The sequence below is a fragment of the Diabrotica undecimpunctata genome, chromosome 10 (genome assembly GCF_040954645.1).
Source record: "Diabrotica undecimpunctata isolate CICGRU chromosome 10, icDiaUnde3, whole genome shotgun sequence".
Lineage (NCBI taxonomy): Eukaryota > Metazoa > Arthropoda > Insecta > Coleoptera > Chrysomelidae > Diabrotica > Diabrotica undecimpunctata.
The window spans coordinates 22696940-22716255 of NC_092812.1; the positions used below are offsets into that span (position 1 = coordinate 22696940).

General features: G+C 32.5%; 1 protein-coding gene across 3 annotated transcripts in view; it reads left to right on the top strand.

Annotated features, from left to right (window-relative positions):
• LOC140452009 (lachesin-like) overlaps positions 1-19316 on the top strand; it is a 461558-nt gene that overhangs the window by 224159 nt on the left and 218083 nt on the right. For all 3 annotated transcript variants that reach the window (XM_072546020.1, XM_072546018.1, XM_072546019.1), the window contains exon 3: positions 1362-1468. In XM_072546020.1, coding sequence (XP_072402121.1) covers positions 1362-1468 — 107 coding nt within the window. The remainder of the gene's footprint in view (positions 1-1361; positions 1469-19316) is intronic.

The window sequence follows — 19316 nt, forward strand, 5'->3', positions numbered from 1 at the left end:
TTTTTTAGTCAAAAAAAGAGTTTATTCTCTTACTATTCCGTTTACTGTGTTTCTGTCATTAATAGTCCAGAAATTTTGCCAGAAGATGCTTAGTTTTTTAGTCAAAAAAAGAGTTTAGAGAAAGAATTTTACATTTGGAGAAAATCATTTTTCCCTTTGAATATACGATGATCAGATAATTCATTGAGAAATCCTTCACCTTGAGCTGGCTTAGTTAAAAAAGTGCAGAGACTGATCTAACTCTTGTGCAAAAAGGACTTTCCTAAACGTTACCAATAAGCAACGAGTGTTTTAAGTTTAACAAGACAACAGAAATCAATAAATGGAAAATTAAAAGAATTGACTACAATTATCCGCGTGAAAGCAAATTGGCTGGATCTTGACTTGAAGTAACATGTCTAAAATTGCGAGCTGCTGTCATTGATTAAATCTCACTGATACGATTGGCTACAAAGATTTTAAGTAAATAAGATGGCGTATTTATCCAACCAAGAACTATTGTAGAATCGGTCCAATAGTATGAGCTTCGAAATTGAAGTTTCAATGAATTATTTACTTTATTAATAAGCTGAGATAATATAAGAGCTGCGCATAGTTAAGAGGTATTGAAACTCGCTTGAGGGGAGCTATGTACCTTTGAATTGGCAAATAATAGGTTTACGGATATTTCACCTTGTTCATTGATACTGCAACTATAGATATAAGAACCATATGCTAGTTCACTAGTATCAGAAAACGCGTGCATTTCTAATACAACAGAATGCTTAAGCTTCACATGCCTAGGAATTTTAAGTTTTTTAAATGACAAGAGAATTTTGGCTTTTATCACTACTGTGTTGATTAGGCCCAATGGGTTGAATATCTGAGATATACTTGATAATATAGAACGTTTGGGAACCCTTAATAAAGGTAGATAATTAATCTTGTAATAAAGTATGTGCGTGTGTGTGTGTGTGTGTTTTATGTTATAATTTCTTCTTTTAAAGTGAAGCTTTTGACAGTGAATCTTGACTTGTCGTTATTAATTTTTATTACTGCCATAAGAGACATCATTTTATATTAGTTAAAAGCTTTAAATGGTATTTATTTTTGCAAATTTACAAATATTTTTGTAAATAAACAATTTAATATTGTGTAACTAATAATAAAGTTGTCCTTTTTACAGAGAAATGCAATTCAGTTTCATTCTGAAACTTTGCTGATTGAAAAAAGAAACAATATTATATATATATAAATTTTCCGTACCGGGCCTGATTTAAATTGCGCGAATAATAGTGGTCATTCGCTACTGGAGCTCAATTAGTTAAATTACATCTTAAACAATCTGTAACAGGCTGGTTATTCTGTACCTGTTGTTTCAGCGGTTGCGGAGGAGCCCGAGTTCACTGATGTTATCCAGAACATCACCGTTGCTGCAGGGAGGAATGTCAGATTTGCCTGCGCAGTTAAGAACTTAGGAACGTACAAGGTAAGTCAATATCATTTGTTATTTGATCTTTGCTACTGTTGTTTCTGTCTGTACCGAGAGATAAGATCCGCATCACATTGCTTGTTGAGCATAACTGGGAGATTTCGAGAAAAACGAAGTTATTAAGACTTAGCTTTTATATTTTGTATTTTAAATTGAATAATAGGCAACTCATATTAGTGATTTAGCCCAGTCTGGTTAAAAAAAAAGGTGGAAAAATGTTTCGCAGATATCTGAAGCTTTTAAGACATAGGTGGGGGATACTAGATAATGAATAGATGAAAAGATACTCCTAGTTTTACCTTGCGTTTTTTTTAAGCAATAATTTATGGTCAAAATTTGATTTTTTGTCTATAAATTTTTTCCCTTATATTTTAAATAAACAATATTTATGTCATTTTTTTATGCCAAGAATATCTTTATTTTCCCGTTTTTTTAATTAAAATTGATAAATAATTTGCAGAGATATTTGCAAAAAAGCAGTTTTTTTGCACTAATTTATAAATTTTATTAATTTTTTTATTAACAAAATAAAATGGTATTAATACATTTAAACATCAAGGAATTACCATCATTTAGATTTGTGCGAAATTTCCCCCCGATCAGTCAAATATTTTATAAGTTATTTAATTTGTTTATCCCTGAGGCTAATTATTTAAACTATTGAGCTTGCCCTATGCATGATGCTAGAGACATTCAGCAAATTTCATAGGATTCTTTAAGACTTAGACTATCTCAGAAGTTAAATGCATATTGAGTTTTCATCGAAATTATTTACAAAATAAACGTTTGAAAAAGGGGTATGTTTGTTACTTATAAACAATTGTAATAACTTCTATATTTTTCAAGCTACAGACTTGTACGTACAACCATTGGATAGCTGGTAAAAAAGCTCACATTAAAAAATAAAAAACCTTCTATGACCAATATAAACGAAGTTAGTGACTATTTTTAAAAAAATCATATCTCCATTCTTTATAAACATTAAGAAGTAAAATTTGCACAAATTTTGAATGAAAATCTAAACTTTATATTGAAACCTATAGCTATAAAATTTATCTAATTTTTCGAAACGACGGTACTTTCGACATATCGACATAGGAAAGTGGAAAGGATATCTGTTTCAGCTCCGTTTTTTTTTCGGCATCGGAACTTCAGATTGCAACACGTAGGAAAAATTTACATTATCTCGGTTTCCTTTGCAGCTGCAAGCCTCTTTTTTTTTATTCCGCTGTAGCTCGTCGAAATATGAATAACTACATAGTTTTCACTGGCCGGAAAATATTGGAAAACTCGGAAAAATTGAGTCTATTTGAAATTCAACATAAATACTTACTTTTTTTAATTTGCTCGAATAGTCTGTCGCAGTATTAATAATGATGACATAATTTTCACCCCCCATAAATCTCGGAAAATCCCGGAAAATCAACATATGTTTTTTCATTTTATATCAATGATGTAATAATACCCTTATAATATAAAAATATAATATAATATATTTTATAGATTAAATTTCAGGTAATTTTTTACACATTATATTATTATATTCCTTATATTAATCATAATTGTTTGTATTTTTATAATTAACAATATTGATTTTTATTCTATTTTTCTTACAAATATGATATACAATATTAATCTAATCGCCTTACTACTTTGATAAAATAAGTCGATTTTTTCATCACTTGCCTTATAAATTTTACAATGTTTATTGAACTTTACTTTTTTTATTTTCTTTACATACATTGGTTTAAAAGTTAAAATTTGGTTCATTTATTCGACTTCACTGTCAAGTCTGAACCTTTTTGTTGCAGGTTGTTTGTCTTCACTTATTAAGTCAGTCTTTCCATACATTAACATATTAATGGGCGATCTTAATGCCAAGATGGGTCAAGGTAAGGTAGGAGAACAAGTAGGGAAATATGGGCTTGGAAACAGAAATAACAGAGGAGATCGATTGATTCAATTTTGCCAAAGTGAAGACTTCGTAATAACAAATACCTTTTTCAAATTACCTCCTCGACGGTTATATACATAAACATCTCCACAACATACCAAAGAAAAAATAGTGAGAAATCAAATAGACTACATTATGATAGCAAGGAGGTATCATAATGCTGTTAAATGTACTAAGACGTACCCAGGAGCTGATATAGGCTCAGATCATAACCCGGTAGTTACTGTGATAGAGGCGAGACCAAAAAAGATTAGAAGACCACACAGAAAGGCACTAGATTTAAATAAACTTAGAAACAAAAGTATACGACAAGAAACAGGAGAAGAAATAAATAAAAACCTCTGTTCAGTGCAGCAACAAATTAACGATACAAACAACGTTAACCAAAAATTAAAGTACATAAATACAGCTATACAAACAGCAGGAAAGAAACATCTTACAAAAACAACAACAAAGAATAAGGGGTGGATGACACAAGATATACTAGACTTGATGGAACAAAGAAGAAAGATGAAGAATTACCCAGACAAATACAAAGAAATAAATAAACACATAAAAAAGAGAATAAAAGAAGCCAAAGAGGAGTGGATTAAAGAACAATGTGAAGAAATGGAAACCTATGAGAAAAAGTACGATGCGTTCAATATGCACAAAAAAGTAAAAGAGATGACAGGAAGCATAAATAAATGCCAAATAGGTAAACTTAAAGACAAAGATGGAAATCTTATTGTAGATCTAGAGAATAAAATACAAAGATGGACAGAATACCTGAATGAATTATTTGAAGACGATAGAAACAACTTAACTCAGATAATCAATGCAACTGGGCCAGACATATTGAAAGAAGAAGTAGAATACGCAATAAGAAACGCTAAAAATGGAAAAGCAAATGGACCTGATGAAATTCCTACAGAACTGTTGAAACTTTTAAATGATAAATCCGTAACCATAATATTAAATTTTGCAGCGAGGAGCTAAAACAGTTTCCCCTCCACTTTCCTATGTCGATCTTTCGAAAGTAACTTCTTTTCGAAAGGTTTTAAGTTTCGAAAAATTGGATGAATTTTATAGCTATAAAATTCAATATAAAGTTTAGATTTTCATTCAAAATTCTTGAAAATTCTACTTCTTAATGTTTATAAAAAATGGAGATATAATTAACAAAAAAATTGTCGCTAACTTCGTTCCTATTGTTCATAGAAGGTTTATTTTTTTGTGAAATGTGAGTTTTTTTACCAGCTATCTAATGGTTGTACGTACAAGTCTGTAGCTTGAAAAATATAGAAGTTATTACAATTGTTTATAAGTAAAAAACATACCCCTTTTTCAAACGTTTATTTTGTAAATAATTTCGATGAAAACTCAATATTCATTTAACTTCTGAGATAGTATAAGTCTTAAAGAATCCTATAAAATTTGTTTAATGTGTCTAGCATCATTCATAGGGCAAGATCAATGGTTTAAATAATTAGTCCCAGGGATAAACAAATTGAATAACTTTTAAACTGTTTGACCGATCAGGGAGAAATTTCGCACAAATTTAAAGGACTGTAATTCCTTAATGTTGAAATATATTAATAACATTTTATTTTGTTAATAAAAAAATTAATTAAATTTATACATTAGTGCAAAAAAACTGCTTTTTTGCAAATATATCCGTAAATTATTTATCAATTTTAATTGAAAAAACGGGAAAATAAAGATATTCTTGGCATAAAAAAATGACATAAAAATTGTTTATTTAAAATATAAGGGAAAAAATTTATAAACAAAAAATCAAATTTTGACCATAAATTATTGCTTAAAAAAAACGCAATGTAAAACTAGGAATATCTTTTCATCTATTCATTATCTAGTATCCCCCACCTATGTCTTAAAAGCTTCAGATATCTGCGAAACATTTTGCCGTGAAATCGATGATTTTTGTATAACAGACTGGGCTAATTCTGCAATATAAGTTAGATGTAATAACTATTTTGCTTTTTGGAATTTCTCCGTAAAATTCCTCATAGAAGCATAGCGTTTCTGAAAGTCTAAGGTCTGCTTGCCATAATACTAAATTCAGTACTGAATTAATACTAAAAATGAAGGGTCTCGGGAGAAAACCATGAATGTCACAAAATATGTTATTGAAAAAATTAATTTTACAGTTAAATACCGTGTAAAACCTAAAATATGTGCCTGATATATTATATTCCAAAACATTTATATTTACTACTAAAAACTAGTACTTAAAACTAAACCAATGAAACAAACAGTTTTTGTAAAAAATAGGAAAACATCAGTCAGTGTCAATCTTTTATGTAAGAAAATCATGAAAGTCCAGGTACGTTTCTTTTCTGAGCCAAACTTTTCTTCATTATAACAGGCTGCAATTCCTCAAGATTTTAATTATTGACAGTTCCTTTGTTGTTTTTTTTTATCTTCATTTTATGAGATATACTCATGTACATTTCTTTTGCTTGTTCGGATTCGCAAAACTTTAATAAAACCATTATGGATAGATGGCGCTGAACGAGTAACAGTGTGTGTTTAGTCTAGCTCCGAGAAAACCCAAGTTATTTACGGTAAATTGCATTCATTTTAATAGTTTTTCAGTACTAATTAGTGTAGTGTTACGTATAGTTATATAGTTTAAATAAAATGCCATTAACAAGAAATACTCCTGAAACAATCAATAAAAATGTTGTAGCACGTGTTGAGAAACTTGAAGAAGCTTTACAACAAGGTATGAAGGATCTAAGATCTCAAGTAACCAGTAATATCTCAGGTACCCAAATAGATTTTATAAATAATTTTGAGAAAATATGTTAGAATTAATTAATTCCGTCAAAGAAGAATTAAATAAAGTGCAAAAACTTGTAATTCAAAACCAAAATAGCATTGAATATCTAAAACAAGACAAACGGCTTAAATGCCTTATTATCAATGGTGTCGATGAGAAAGAGAAAGAAGACCTACCTGATGGTATTACAAATATAATCAACAATAAACTTAATATACCTATCTTGTCAACCAATTTAGTTGATTGCTATCGACTAGGTAAAAAAACGAAATTATGATAAGAGGCCAAGACCGGTAGCCGTTGTGTTTGTAAACAGATGGTTGAAAACAAAAGTGTTTAATCAGAAGAAAAATCTTAAAGGTTGCAATGTCGTGATTAGTGAAATGCTTTCTCCTGATTGTCAGGTATTATTAAAAAAAAGTGAGGACATCTGTGGGTGCCAAAAACTGCTGGACATATCAAGGTAAAATATATGTATCGCAAAATGGGTCAAAGAAGCTTATATTATCTGAAAACGACCTTGCTTTATTATAATTTAAATTTATTTTCATATATGTTGCTTTGCAACTAGAGTTAATATTATTATTAGTTATAATGGTATATCTCGGGGATAGATTTTGGCATATAGGTACTTCCTTTATTTTCATTTTTCTTTGAACATTTTATTTTTGTTTCTTTTTTAATTATTGCTTTAATAATCTGAACTTAGGCGAATTAAATTTATTTACTGTTAGATTATTTTCTTTACTCTTCAATTCAAATTTAACTGTACATCTTGAGTTAATTAGTAAAAAATCCTTAGTTTATACTGTGTTTTGAATTAAAGAGTAATATCTATTTATTTTTTTTACACTGTTAATACATCACCATGTGAATTACTGTTTATGCAAATAATAATCATCTACAAATTTTGCTTATATTATTTACATAATCGTTTGTACCAATTTAGTATGGATCTAATCTAAGCTTAACATGAGTAATTTAAAGTGTGCTCATATAAACTCTAGATCGCTAGTTGCGCATTTTATTGATGTAAAAGAACTTATTTTGAAAAATGATTTAGATATTTTGGGTATAAGTGAAACATGGTTAAAGGAATCAATATCCAGTAAGAACATTAATATACCTGGCTATAACTTTGAGCGAGTAGACAGGAATAAAAATGACACAGGTGAAGGTGTAGGTATTTACATAAAATGTAATATAAATTATGTGCTGATTGAGTCATCAAATGAAATTGAACAGATATGGTTAAAACTCTCTCTTCGTTATGAAACACTAGCTATTGGTGTTTTATATAATCCTTATGGAGCATTTCATAAAACTTTCTTTGGAATTTTGGAAACAACTTTATCATCAGTGCTGCCAAGTGTAGATCATTTACTCTGTTTGGGCGTTTTTAATGTTGATCTGTTAAATACCAATAATTATTCCACACAGTTCATTACAGATGTATTAGATGGTCTTGGACTAAAGCAGATGGTAAATCAAGCAACTAGAATCACCCAGTCACATCGACTCTGCTTGATTATATAATCACATCTACTGAGGATAAAATCTTGTCTATTGAAGTAAAACATATCCCAGAAATAAGCGATCATGAATTGGTTGTTTTAAAATTTGGTTGTGATGTCAAATCTAATACAAATAAATTTATTACTACTCGTACTATCGTACTACTATTCACAAATTTAAATTACAGTCAATTTAAATCTGATCTGGAATCTACACCATGGAGAATAATTAATGAATTGCCAGATATAGACAGTAAAGTCGATTTTCTCTCTAATAATATCATTACTTTACTTGACATACATGTTCCATATCAGACTTTTAGAATCTCAAAGAAATATGCTCCATGGTTAACTAATACCATCAGGCAATTAATGTTAGATAGGGATAAAGCACTTACTGCTTACAAGTTAACTAGAAATATAAATCAATGGAATGACTACAAAGTATTGCGTAACTTAGTAACAGCCATGACTATAAGGGAGAAAAAATCATATTTTAAAAACATACATGATCAATTTTCTAAAGATATGTGGAATAATTTAAAATATTTGGTAAATAATTGCAAAATCAAAAATAACTTTGAAATTAAAAACGTGTGGAATGCAAATGAGATAAATAAAAAGTTTATTGAAGCCATACCAAACATGAAAGCAGGCATTGATACACAAATATTATATGAAAATAACTTTAAGTATTCCCTCAGTTCTTCTCTTACCTTTAAAACAGTATCTGAAATTAATATTTTACATATTATTAATAATATTAAAAGTAAAGCTATTGGTAATGATGGTATTAACATATTAACGCTTCAACTGTGTATTCCCTTTCTTCTACCGTATATCACTCATATCATTAACTTTTGCTTAACAAATTCAATTTTTCCCACTAAATGGAAACGGGCACATGTTATTCCGTTACCGAAGACTAAAAATACAGAAAGCATGAATGAATTAAGACCAGTAAGTGTACTGCCTACATTATCTAAAATTTTGGAAAAGGTGATTGATATTCAGTTACAAACGCATTTAAAAAATAACAACATAATCCCTATGATGCAGTCCGGTTTTAGGTCCAGATATAGCTGTCTTTATGGTTTATTAAATATTACAGATGATATTTTGAGAGCCTATAACCAAAACAAAATATCAATTCTAATTCTTCTTGACTACTCAAAAGCTTTTGATACAATTAACCATAATTTGTTATTCTCTATTTTAAAATATATTGGTCTAGAAGCGAGAGCAGTTGATCTAATGAAATCCTATCTTTCTAATAGATGTCAAGCAGTAAAACTTAATCAAAATATTTCTTCATTTCTAGATCTTAATACTGGTGTGCCTCAAGGATCTATATTAGGTCCAATTTTATTCTCTATATACATATCTCATTTTCCTTCTGTGTTTTTGTCCTGTTCACAACATTATTATGCAGACGATACCCAACTCTATATGTCATTTTATCCAAATGAGTGTGATCAAGCGGTAAATGCAATAAATCATGACCTTCTTAAGCTGCAGATTTTTTCTCAAAATCATTGTTTAAAATTGAATACATCAAAAACTCAGGGTATCATTTTTGGGAGGAATCTCCATAGGAAAATATTCTTAGAGAATTATGCCAATCAAATTATCTTAGGAAATGACAATTTAATTTTTAGCAAAAAGATTAAAAGCCTTGGGGTTTGGTTCGACGAAGATTTAAGGTTTACATATCATGTTAGTATTTGTTTACAACGAGCTTACGCCGTTTTAAAATTACTGTATCAAAGCCGCAATTTATTAAGTAGGGCCACAAAGTCATTATTATGTAATGCTCTGGTACTATCAAAATTAAATTATTGTGACGTGCTTTACAGTGCGTGTCTCACTGAATTTGATTCATGGAGAATACAGAAATTGTAAAATTCTTGTTTGCGTTTGATTTTTGGCATCAGGAAATTTCAAAGGATAAGTCATGTTTTCACTGTAGTCAAGTGGCTAAATATGAAAAATCGTCGGAAACTCCATGCTTTATGTTTTTACCATAAAATCATTCAAGAGAGAGTTCCACCATACCTGTACAATCGAATAACTTATAGGACGGACGTTCATAATCTTAATCTTAGACACAAGAATACCCTCACTTTACCTAAACATACAACATCCTTTTTTAAACGTTCATTTTCATATTCAATTGCTTGCAATATTAACAGTTTGTCCTACAATATTAAAAATCTGTCTAGAGTCAAGAGATTAATTTATGAGCAGTTGTTAGCTGAACAGTAATTTAAAAATTTAAGAATTAAAAAAAGTAAATAGTTTATAATTTATAAATTTAATATGTACTTAATATTTTTATGTTTTATTGTAAATACAATTTCATTATTTAGATATAGTCTATCTATCCTATTTTCGGGGGTTTAGGTGGAAGAGAAGTTGTGTGCCGCTGTTGCACAGTGGTACACAAACTGAATCTCGCCCTACTGATATTATATTTCATTGTAAAGAAAATTTAATCTGCTGTTAATAAAGACATTTATTATTATTATTATTATGTCTCTGAACTTGTTTTCGTTAATAGCAATAAAGTTGAAGTATGATTGTATGGGTAGTTCAAATTCCGAAGGTGACAATTTATGCGACTTTTTAGCTTGAACGGAAGAACGGATGTGGTCCTCAAGTTTGCTACCATTATATGAATCTCGGTGAAATACAGTGTGAACATGAGTATTAACACACATCACCTCTTTAATTTTTGCATAGCAAAAGGAGCTTTTTTGACATATCTATCGTTAAAAAATTCAGTCCATCCCTTGATGAAACACTGAGATACTGAAATTACATTAAATGGGACAGACTTTATGCGAGAAGCTATAATATTTTCCTCCCAATTAGCAGGCGTTTCCATTCTTTTTTTAAGGTTAATAAGGCCCATATTTTTATCGCACTCAAGGTACGAATGGCCTCTAACGGGATATGTTATTGTAATGGATTGAAGACGTTTTACTACTGATACCATGTAATGAATAAACCTTACCACTGTATAGTTTTAAACGAACACACTTCATCTGATCCCTTTTTAGCAATAAACGCTGGATATGTAAAAAAATAAGAATCAGCGTTTGATAACACATGGATGTTAAAACAGTAAATCAAGACCTGTCGGCGGTAATATACATCATTGGTGGAGATATTCGGCAAGGAAACATTTTTTTGGAAGTCCTTAGCTATAGTTTCATAATTCTTTTCTATTAGTACCCTTCTTTTGCTTTTATTTTTCCTATCATAAAACGCTTGAGCCCTACGAAGATGGACCTCTAAGTGCTTTTAATTTGGTTATTTCAGTACGTCCACTTTTCTGATCTGTTTCAGCTGCTTTCATTTTTGCACTAATTTCATTTCGTCACATTGACTGCAGGTATCCGATCGCGGATAACCGAAACTAATGTTATATTTTTGTCTAAAAATTTCTCTGTAACTTTGATAAGAAACTTTAACTTCCAGATATTTTTCTTTAAACAGGGAAAACATTTTCATTATATTCAAAGATTCAGGCAAGTAGGTTTTATCTTTATTATCATGTAAGCTACAGTGACTACTTCTTCTATATATATATATTCTATATATATATATATATATATATATATATATATATATATATATATATATATATATATATATATTGCATCATGATATCTTGCATCATGTACATTTTTGGCCCTAGATCGCCGCCTCTGTACGTTTACTAATGAAAGAGAACACAATTACGCATTTTGTTCATTATGAGATATCAATGAATTAAATTCTTTGTCTATTCATTTCATTTACTGTGTGACACCAACACTTCAAGCGTTTGCATTTGCAGAATTCACCCAACTCATGTGACTGAAGCTTCATTTTTTTCATGACTTCGTATAACCTGCCCATGTTCACTCTCTTTTTAGTGGATATGTTTCCACTATCTGCCATAATCGTTTTAAATAAATTAACTAACCAAACAGAACTGCACAAGCACGTGGTTATAACGATGTATTTACTACACTCACACTGACATGACCGTTTGCAAGACAAGGATGCCAATTATATTTTATGGCGCTGCTGAGTGGACATTCTGTGTTTCAGCCGTTTACGCGCGGATATACACGGTTTTCTACCGATATAGGGTATTTAAAAACTGTAATAACTCGTGACACGCACTGTTTTCTTCCTTATTTGAAATGTCCAAACATAGATATTAACAAAACTTACTAGATGGTGTCCTTAACTCAATTTTAGTTAATTTGTGACGTTCATGGTTTTCTCCCGAGAACCCTCAAATCTTGTATCTACAAGTTAGATGCGCGCGCCGATTCAGTACTAAAAATTAGAGCACGTTTTAATTTATCGTACTAAAAATAATGAAATATTAACTAAGAGTGAGGTTATTCTCAACTGATCATAACAATTTATTAAACAAATTATTATCCATTCGTAAAAAGTTTTTTATATGCCTTTTATCTTCTTCTAATAATTCCCATTCAACATAATTTAATATTCCTTTGCATAACCCTCTTCTCTCGATATATTTTTTCTCCACATACGCTTTTTTTAAGAAGTGTATGATTTTTTTCTTAAGCATCACTTTTACAATTAAAGGTACTGCACATAATTTTAACTTCTTTTTCACTATAATTATTTACCTGTGTGTTTTGTTTACTTTGATCACATAAAACAAACTTCATTGTTAGGTTATCAATACAAAATTGCTAAAGCACATGCCTACATGCTAATTAAAATTAAGTTGCAAACACAAGCTCATGTTTTTCACACTAAATCGACTCGCGCAACTAATTAATATTTTTAGTACTGAAATCAGTACTGAAATTAGCATAATGGCAAGCGGACCTCAGATAGCTTATTTTAACAATTATATTTTGGGTCACATGTGTTAGTTATGCTTGTAGTTGATTTCCGTAATTAAACTAAAATAAGTGATTAATAATAACTATTTTTATACAAAAAAGTGAAGAATGAAAAAGTCTCTTTTGCAGAGACTGTGTGCTTTCGTTAAAAAAATACCTGTTTCAACTAACAAGATCATTCAACTAGAGCAACAATCCAAGTCCTTGAAGGAGGAGTTAAACACAGTTAAGCAACAGCAGTGTGTTACTACCATCTTCAACAATATTGAAACGATGTGGCGAAGATATTACGAGTGGGGCAGGCATCTGAAGCCAATAAAGATGACGACCAATTAGTAATTGCAATCGCATTGATACAAAAATAGGTTATGATAAAAAGCAACTTCAGCAGGAACTGTTTAAACCGGTTTTGCGTGCTCGAGAACAGAAGGGAGACTCCGACTTGATTATTTAATTTACAAATAGACTTCCGATAATTGCTAAAAGACCTCTTTCAAAAAACAAAACTTAATATACACTATTTCTATTTATTATCTTGGGGGAGTACGTGTTAGGCTAAATGAATTCGAACCTTTATTTCCCGACGTAACTATGATCTAATAATTTTGGTAGAAACTTGGCTAAATCAAGATTACTCAGATAATGATCTAATAAACAAATCAAATCTGACATTAATAATCTCCAGCATCTGTACACAAAAGGTACCAAAATCACATCAAAGAGTGTCAATACATATCAGAAAGGCTTGTAACAGCAAAGATAAAGATTATAATGCTTCTCTTACCTAAATCTGAGACAATCAAATAACTTACCAAATCAACGTGGAGTATTTTTAGATATCATTTTCTACAGTATTGAAGATTATTAGGAACTGTCAAATGTTAAATAATTAGATTATTTTACTACATGTTTTAACTGCAATATTGCATTTATCGTAATGCAAATTGTATAGGTCTAAACAATTATTTTTCTTCAGCTAACTAAAATACTATTTTTGAATACTTAAATATTAATATCTCAGTAAATAACTTCTCTAAAGTAGTCTCTAAAACAGTATCACTCCTCCACTTCATCAACTCCAGAAACTTCATAGTGGTTTTATTAGCATCACCAAGTTGCTTATGGTCATATCTGTATAGAAACCAAGAATTGGCAATCGCAAGGTCAAATAAGTCAAAAATGGTTTTAAGTGTCCATTTTTCTCATCTTAGTTAGAGTAACGTTCAAAGATTTTCCTTTTTCTTGTAAAAATTTAATATTTGTACAATTACAAATATTCTCAAAATCTAAATCATCAAAATATATACCGACGTAGTTTTCAACTTTCCAATTTTGCCTCTCGTTAACTGTATCCACAATTCTAGTAAAGTCTGCATGCTGATGGAGAAAAGCACCCATTTTGTTCCATGTATTTCGGTTCTCAAGCCCTTTTGTTCGTTCATTGAGTGGCGCGTTATCTAATTCATCTTCGGATGGTATTTCTGTGTCTTTTGATCTGATTGCTGAGGCTGATACAATTCTTCATTTGGATCAAAGCCCTCACCAGGTAAATCTCGATGATTTGGTAAAAATAAATGGCCCGACACCATAAACTTATGATCTATTGCTTCAATATCTGTATCTGCCATTAATTTTAACCAAAACAAACACTGCTGGAAGTTGCGGTTTTGACCGGCCTTAAGCATCGCTGTAAGCGACAATATGCTTTGCTGCATTTATCATAATATTCTTTCGTATTCATGATTTAATTTCTTGTGATCACCTGGAAGCAGTGATTTTATCCCAAATATACATAAAAGTCTTGTCTTTTCGGCCTTATCTTGTGTCTCCCTAAATTGTATATGTTTCTTTAATAAAACGCAATAGAACAGGTTAATGTCGGAAAAGGCAAAGCCTTTTCTAGGTTGAACGTAAAACAGTAAATTTTTCCTCTATTAATAATAGCCAATTTTTTGTCATTGGCTTGACTTGGTCTTGCCTTTTCAGACTTCAATAGATGCAACGCATGCTGTGCTGAGAAACGCTAGTTTTGCCTAACATGCATCACACTACGCTTATGTGCCTTTAGATGGACTATGAAAGTGTAGATTAAAATCACGATGGAATATATTTCGGTACATTGCTTCCGATACTGGACTTATATTTTCTATTGAGCATTTTTCCGTATAAAGATTGTACATAACTCTTATGTTCAGACTGGCATCGAGGTATTTTCTATTCGGATTATGACTTCGGGCGTAACGGGACTGGCACATGGGGAAACGGCCAATGTGTTCACGTACATATTCAACATGTTCTTCAGGAGTTATATTTCTTGGTTTATGCCTACCTCGCAAATCTTCTCCAGGCTATGAAACACGTGAACGTTGAATAATTGCTCTTTCTACTGAGAATTTGTTTTTTGTTAAATGTAAACAATAAATATTTATACCTGAAGATAATGAGGATTTCAAATTCTCCAATCTGTCTAGTTCATATTCACTCCCACTACCAGGAAAAGGTTCTATTTCAGATTCACTAGCATTCATGTTTCAGATCTTTTTGCTCCCCAAAATAAACCGATTTCAAGCACGCTACTAAAATTTCTTAAATGACACAGTAGTATGTCACGCGTCTACTGACTTGTACCACTCTGCCTTTCAAGCAAGCAAGCAAGCACTTTAATTAAACTTAGCCTGTGAGAAATGTTCACCCCTAAGAATTACGTTCGGGTGTAACAATTCATTGGAGCGAGGTGTGTTAACTCAAGTAAAAACAGGAGTCACCCCACCGCGCTCCAATGCTCCAGACCATCCCTTTCCCCCCTATAGCACTCTAATGCGCAATAGAGGCACAACTATCAGCCAAATGCTCTTCATGTGGATGTCCTGGGTATTGGAACCTCAACATGGTTTTCAAACCGAATGCAAAACTTAGGACAGCGCATTGTCGCTATGTTCCTGTTATCTTAATGTGGCTTATCCGAGAACTAAAATTGCTTACTTGGGCCTCAAGTTTCAGCTCTGAGACAGGCTCAGTTCGATGACTTGCTGCTCAAGGGGTTGGGCCCTACGTGCCCGGGTTTTGGCTTTCAATGCTGTTACCATTTCGTTAAATAGGTAAACTAGTTATGCCATCTCTAGGTACAATGGCAAATATAAGTATTTCATATTTTGTATGAAAATAGATTCCTGTGAAATGAAGCTTTTGCCGATATTTGGGCACAAATGGAATTTTGTGACTTGTACCACTCAGGCTTTCAACGGCTCCTAATGCTATTGTTAATTCCAGCATATCATCTCACCATTCAACTATCATCACCATTTCTAGTTTGAAAGGCTAGTTACCCATGTACCGCTTGTCCGCCATGTCTCCTCTTTTAAATTGATGATATATTAGCTTGTATATATGTAATATACATATTATGTTAGCGATTTGTATGCGCTTGTACACACTGTATATTATATTTTTATATATTGTGGCACACAAAAAGGTAAAGTAGCAAACGGAATTTCTCAACTCAAAGGCCTAGTATATTCGTATATGTAGGTGTTGAATGTGGAAAACTTCATAAATTTGTCATACATTTCCAGACGAATACATCTGAAGTATCTTCTTTGCTTCCCCTTTTTAGCGATCTCCTAAATGGCCGTTTTCATATTATGCATGACGTTATTGTTATGAAAATCCAACGAACGTTCGTACCCTATGAAATTGTATTGTTGCCACAACGTGAACACCTGTCCTGCGGTATTTATGTATTATTTCAACACTTAATTACGTTTATATTTTCTGCTCTCAGATGTAACACAAAGTAAAAGAGAGTTTAAGTAGGTATGTCACTTTCAGGTGAATTTTACGAGGACCAATTTTTTAGTAAAAGACGACCTCTTCAAACGGGTATAATTTTCAAACAAAATAGGAAACCGAAGCGGACAAACCATTTCAGAGATAATAGGAATTATGAAGCAAAAGCAGACATATAATAATATTGTTCTACGTTATGGTTATTGCTGTTGCACAATATTTAGTGGGTCTAGTAAAAGGAGGATCACTTTTGGCTTGAAATATTTCTAAAATGAGTGATATGCTTGAGGGATCCATTGTAAACAAGACATAAGATGCTCATATTTTAAATTTTCGATTTCGAGATGGGAATTATATTTATTTATTTAAGTCTTTCTGAAAAGAGCTTCAAAAGAAATAGGTCGGCCTCTCATTTTCAATGATACAAGTGTAACTGTACAATGGTAAGTATCGGAAGCATGTAAAATTGATAGATTTTCTGCAGAAAATTCCATTCTGTATTTCTGGTCCTAAATGTTATTGCCGCTGGTTGTTAAAAATAATCGCGCAATCTATTGATTTGTTTGAAACCTCTTGTACCGTCCAATAAACCTGGAACGCTGGTTTCTTCTGTGTCCTCTTCAGAACTTCCTCCCAACGCATTAGATCATAAACAAACTGACAATGGGGCCTTACGTATCTCTCTACCATGTGTAACGTTTATTCGTATTAAGACCAGGACGTTAAGCAACACCACATTGCTGGAAGAAACGAGGGGAGGAATTCTTCGAATATCCGTAAGGATATTCAAGAGAAAAACGCCCACCGTTCCATCGATCAGAATGGTGCTCTGCCCGTCTGCTCAGCCCTGGGTTCATTCCCTGTTCATTCTCTCCCCACACCAATCCCAGAAAGGTACAGGAAATAAAAAAAATATACGAAGTCATAGTAAAGGTATAAATTTTTAAACTGAGACTCAAAGATTCTGCCGGTTGCCGGTATAAAATAATTTAAGTATAAAAAAAGTACTCAGCTTTAGTTCGTTCTGAAGGAGTCGTTCAGTTCTCCAGGAACGGTTCTGATCTTTGTGGAAGTTAGCCGCTGTCGGTGGTTGTTGGTTGGGCTAAGGGGGGTTGTTGGACTAGATTATAGCAATCATTTTTGTCCCCATGTTGGTAAATGAGTTTCAAATTATATTCTGATGCATCAGTGGATTTAAGGTAGTATGGTTAGCTTTGGCTTCCTTTATTGCAATATTGGTAGAATTATAAGTACCACAAGAATCTGTTTTTGAAGATTTAAAACTGATTGTACTCCTCGGTAAAAATTTGTCCAAATTTTTTAAGAGAGTCGTAATTACGACCGCACTAGGGGGTCTGGGGGCGCTGCAGTTTGGGTAGAGTAAGTGCATAAAGGGTATAGCCAACTTCCGAGGAGAAGTCTACTTATTCTGGCAAAACCCTCCTCTCAACATCTGTGTTGTCGCTGCCCGTGATCCATGAAAGGGCAAACAGTTTCACGCAGGTAGATTAACCGCGTTTGACAGGTTGCCGAACGAGGAGCCTACTCTAAAACTCGTCTTTAACTACCGTCTCATAGGTGCACGTTCAGATTGGGACTGGCCGTATATGACCAGCAAAACCTCCTGCATGAAGGTGATGGACTCGTCTCGTTTCTAGTAGCCCCCATACAGACTACCGCCACCTCAAACGACGACCACATTACTGTTCCTACGTACAGGACATAAGTACTGGATCACGCCCTGTGCTCGTTGCTGCGATCCCGACACCTTAAGTGACGGCTCACCAACTCTTGCTCCATCCCATTGCTCGACTTTAACGATCGGTAGGGACCAAAACACAGCAGTATTCGATTCGTCCTTTCGCTCCGAAGAGTTACTTGGAGATGGAAGCTGTTAGACAACCAGACATCCCATTGGTCGCCTTCTACGACTGGTAGGGACCAGTACACTAGAGGTATTCTCTTCATCTGTTTACTCGTAGGAAACTACTAGTATTTTTTGGTTTTCTAGGCACTCAGTCTGATAAACCTCATACCGGATTCTATAGTGCATTACATTGTCAAAAACATACCATTTGGGTTGTCACTCCTCGAATAATGGCTTTGGTATTTTGTAAATTTTTCAAAAAAAGAACGAACTCAATCTAATTGCTCGTCGTTGTATTTTCTCTTGCGTTGCTTATGACTGCCTCTCTTATTCATACTGCCTTGCAAACCATGTATATCCATACACGCCTTTGTGCACCCTCTCTTTTTTTCTCCAGAAACTACTACTAAACACTCGATTGTCCAATGCCGTTTGGAAAGAGCATCTTTTTTAGTCTTTTGTTTTACTTTATCAGATTTCAAACAATCAAAGAACGTTCCAAATTTCCATCTTTCAAAATTTTTACGCGCTCTGGTAGTGGTAAAATGTCAAAACATTTTTGCCTGCAACTACAGTTTGGCCCTTGGTCTTTTTTCTAAATTTCTCGCCCTTTTCCCCCTGTAGGTTTTATAGATTTCTCAATGATTTCGTAACTTCTGATTCCTAATCTGATCATTGAAACCCTTCTTACGCTTTCATCCTTTCCTTTATTATTCTTGAAATCCATCGTCGTTCTTGTGCTTGCATTCTCTTTCGTGTTTTTGGACATCCAAAAACACGATTTGTCCTCCTCTTTCTTGTTCCTGAGATCCATCCCGCATCAAAAAATATTTTGCACTATAATGTAAAACACGGTATCTGCACCTGATACCATTAGTCAATCACATATAGATCATGTGATGTAAAATATGCTATCTGCAGCAGTTACCACATTTTTGACTTTAGATAACCTCATAACATATACTTGAAATGTTTTTATGTCACTTACCTCAGTCTCACTACTATTTGCGCTAAGATTATAATCTGACTGCTCATCGGTTGAGTAGGGATCATGTTGTG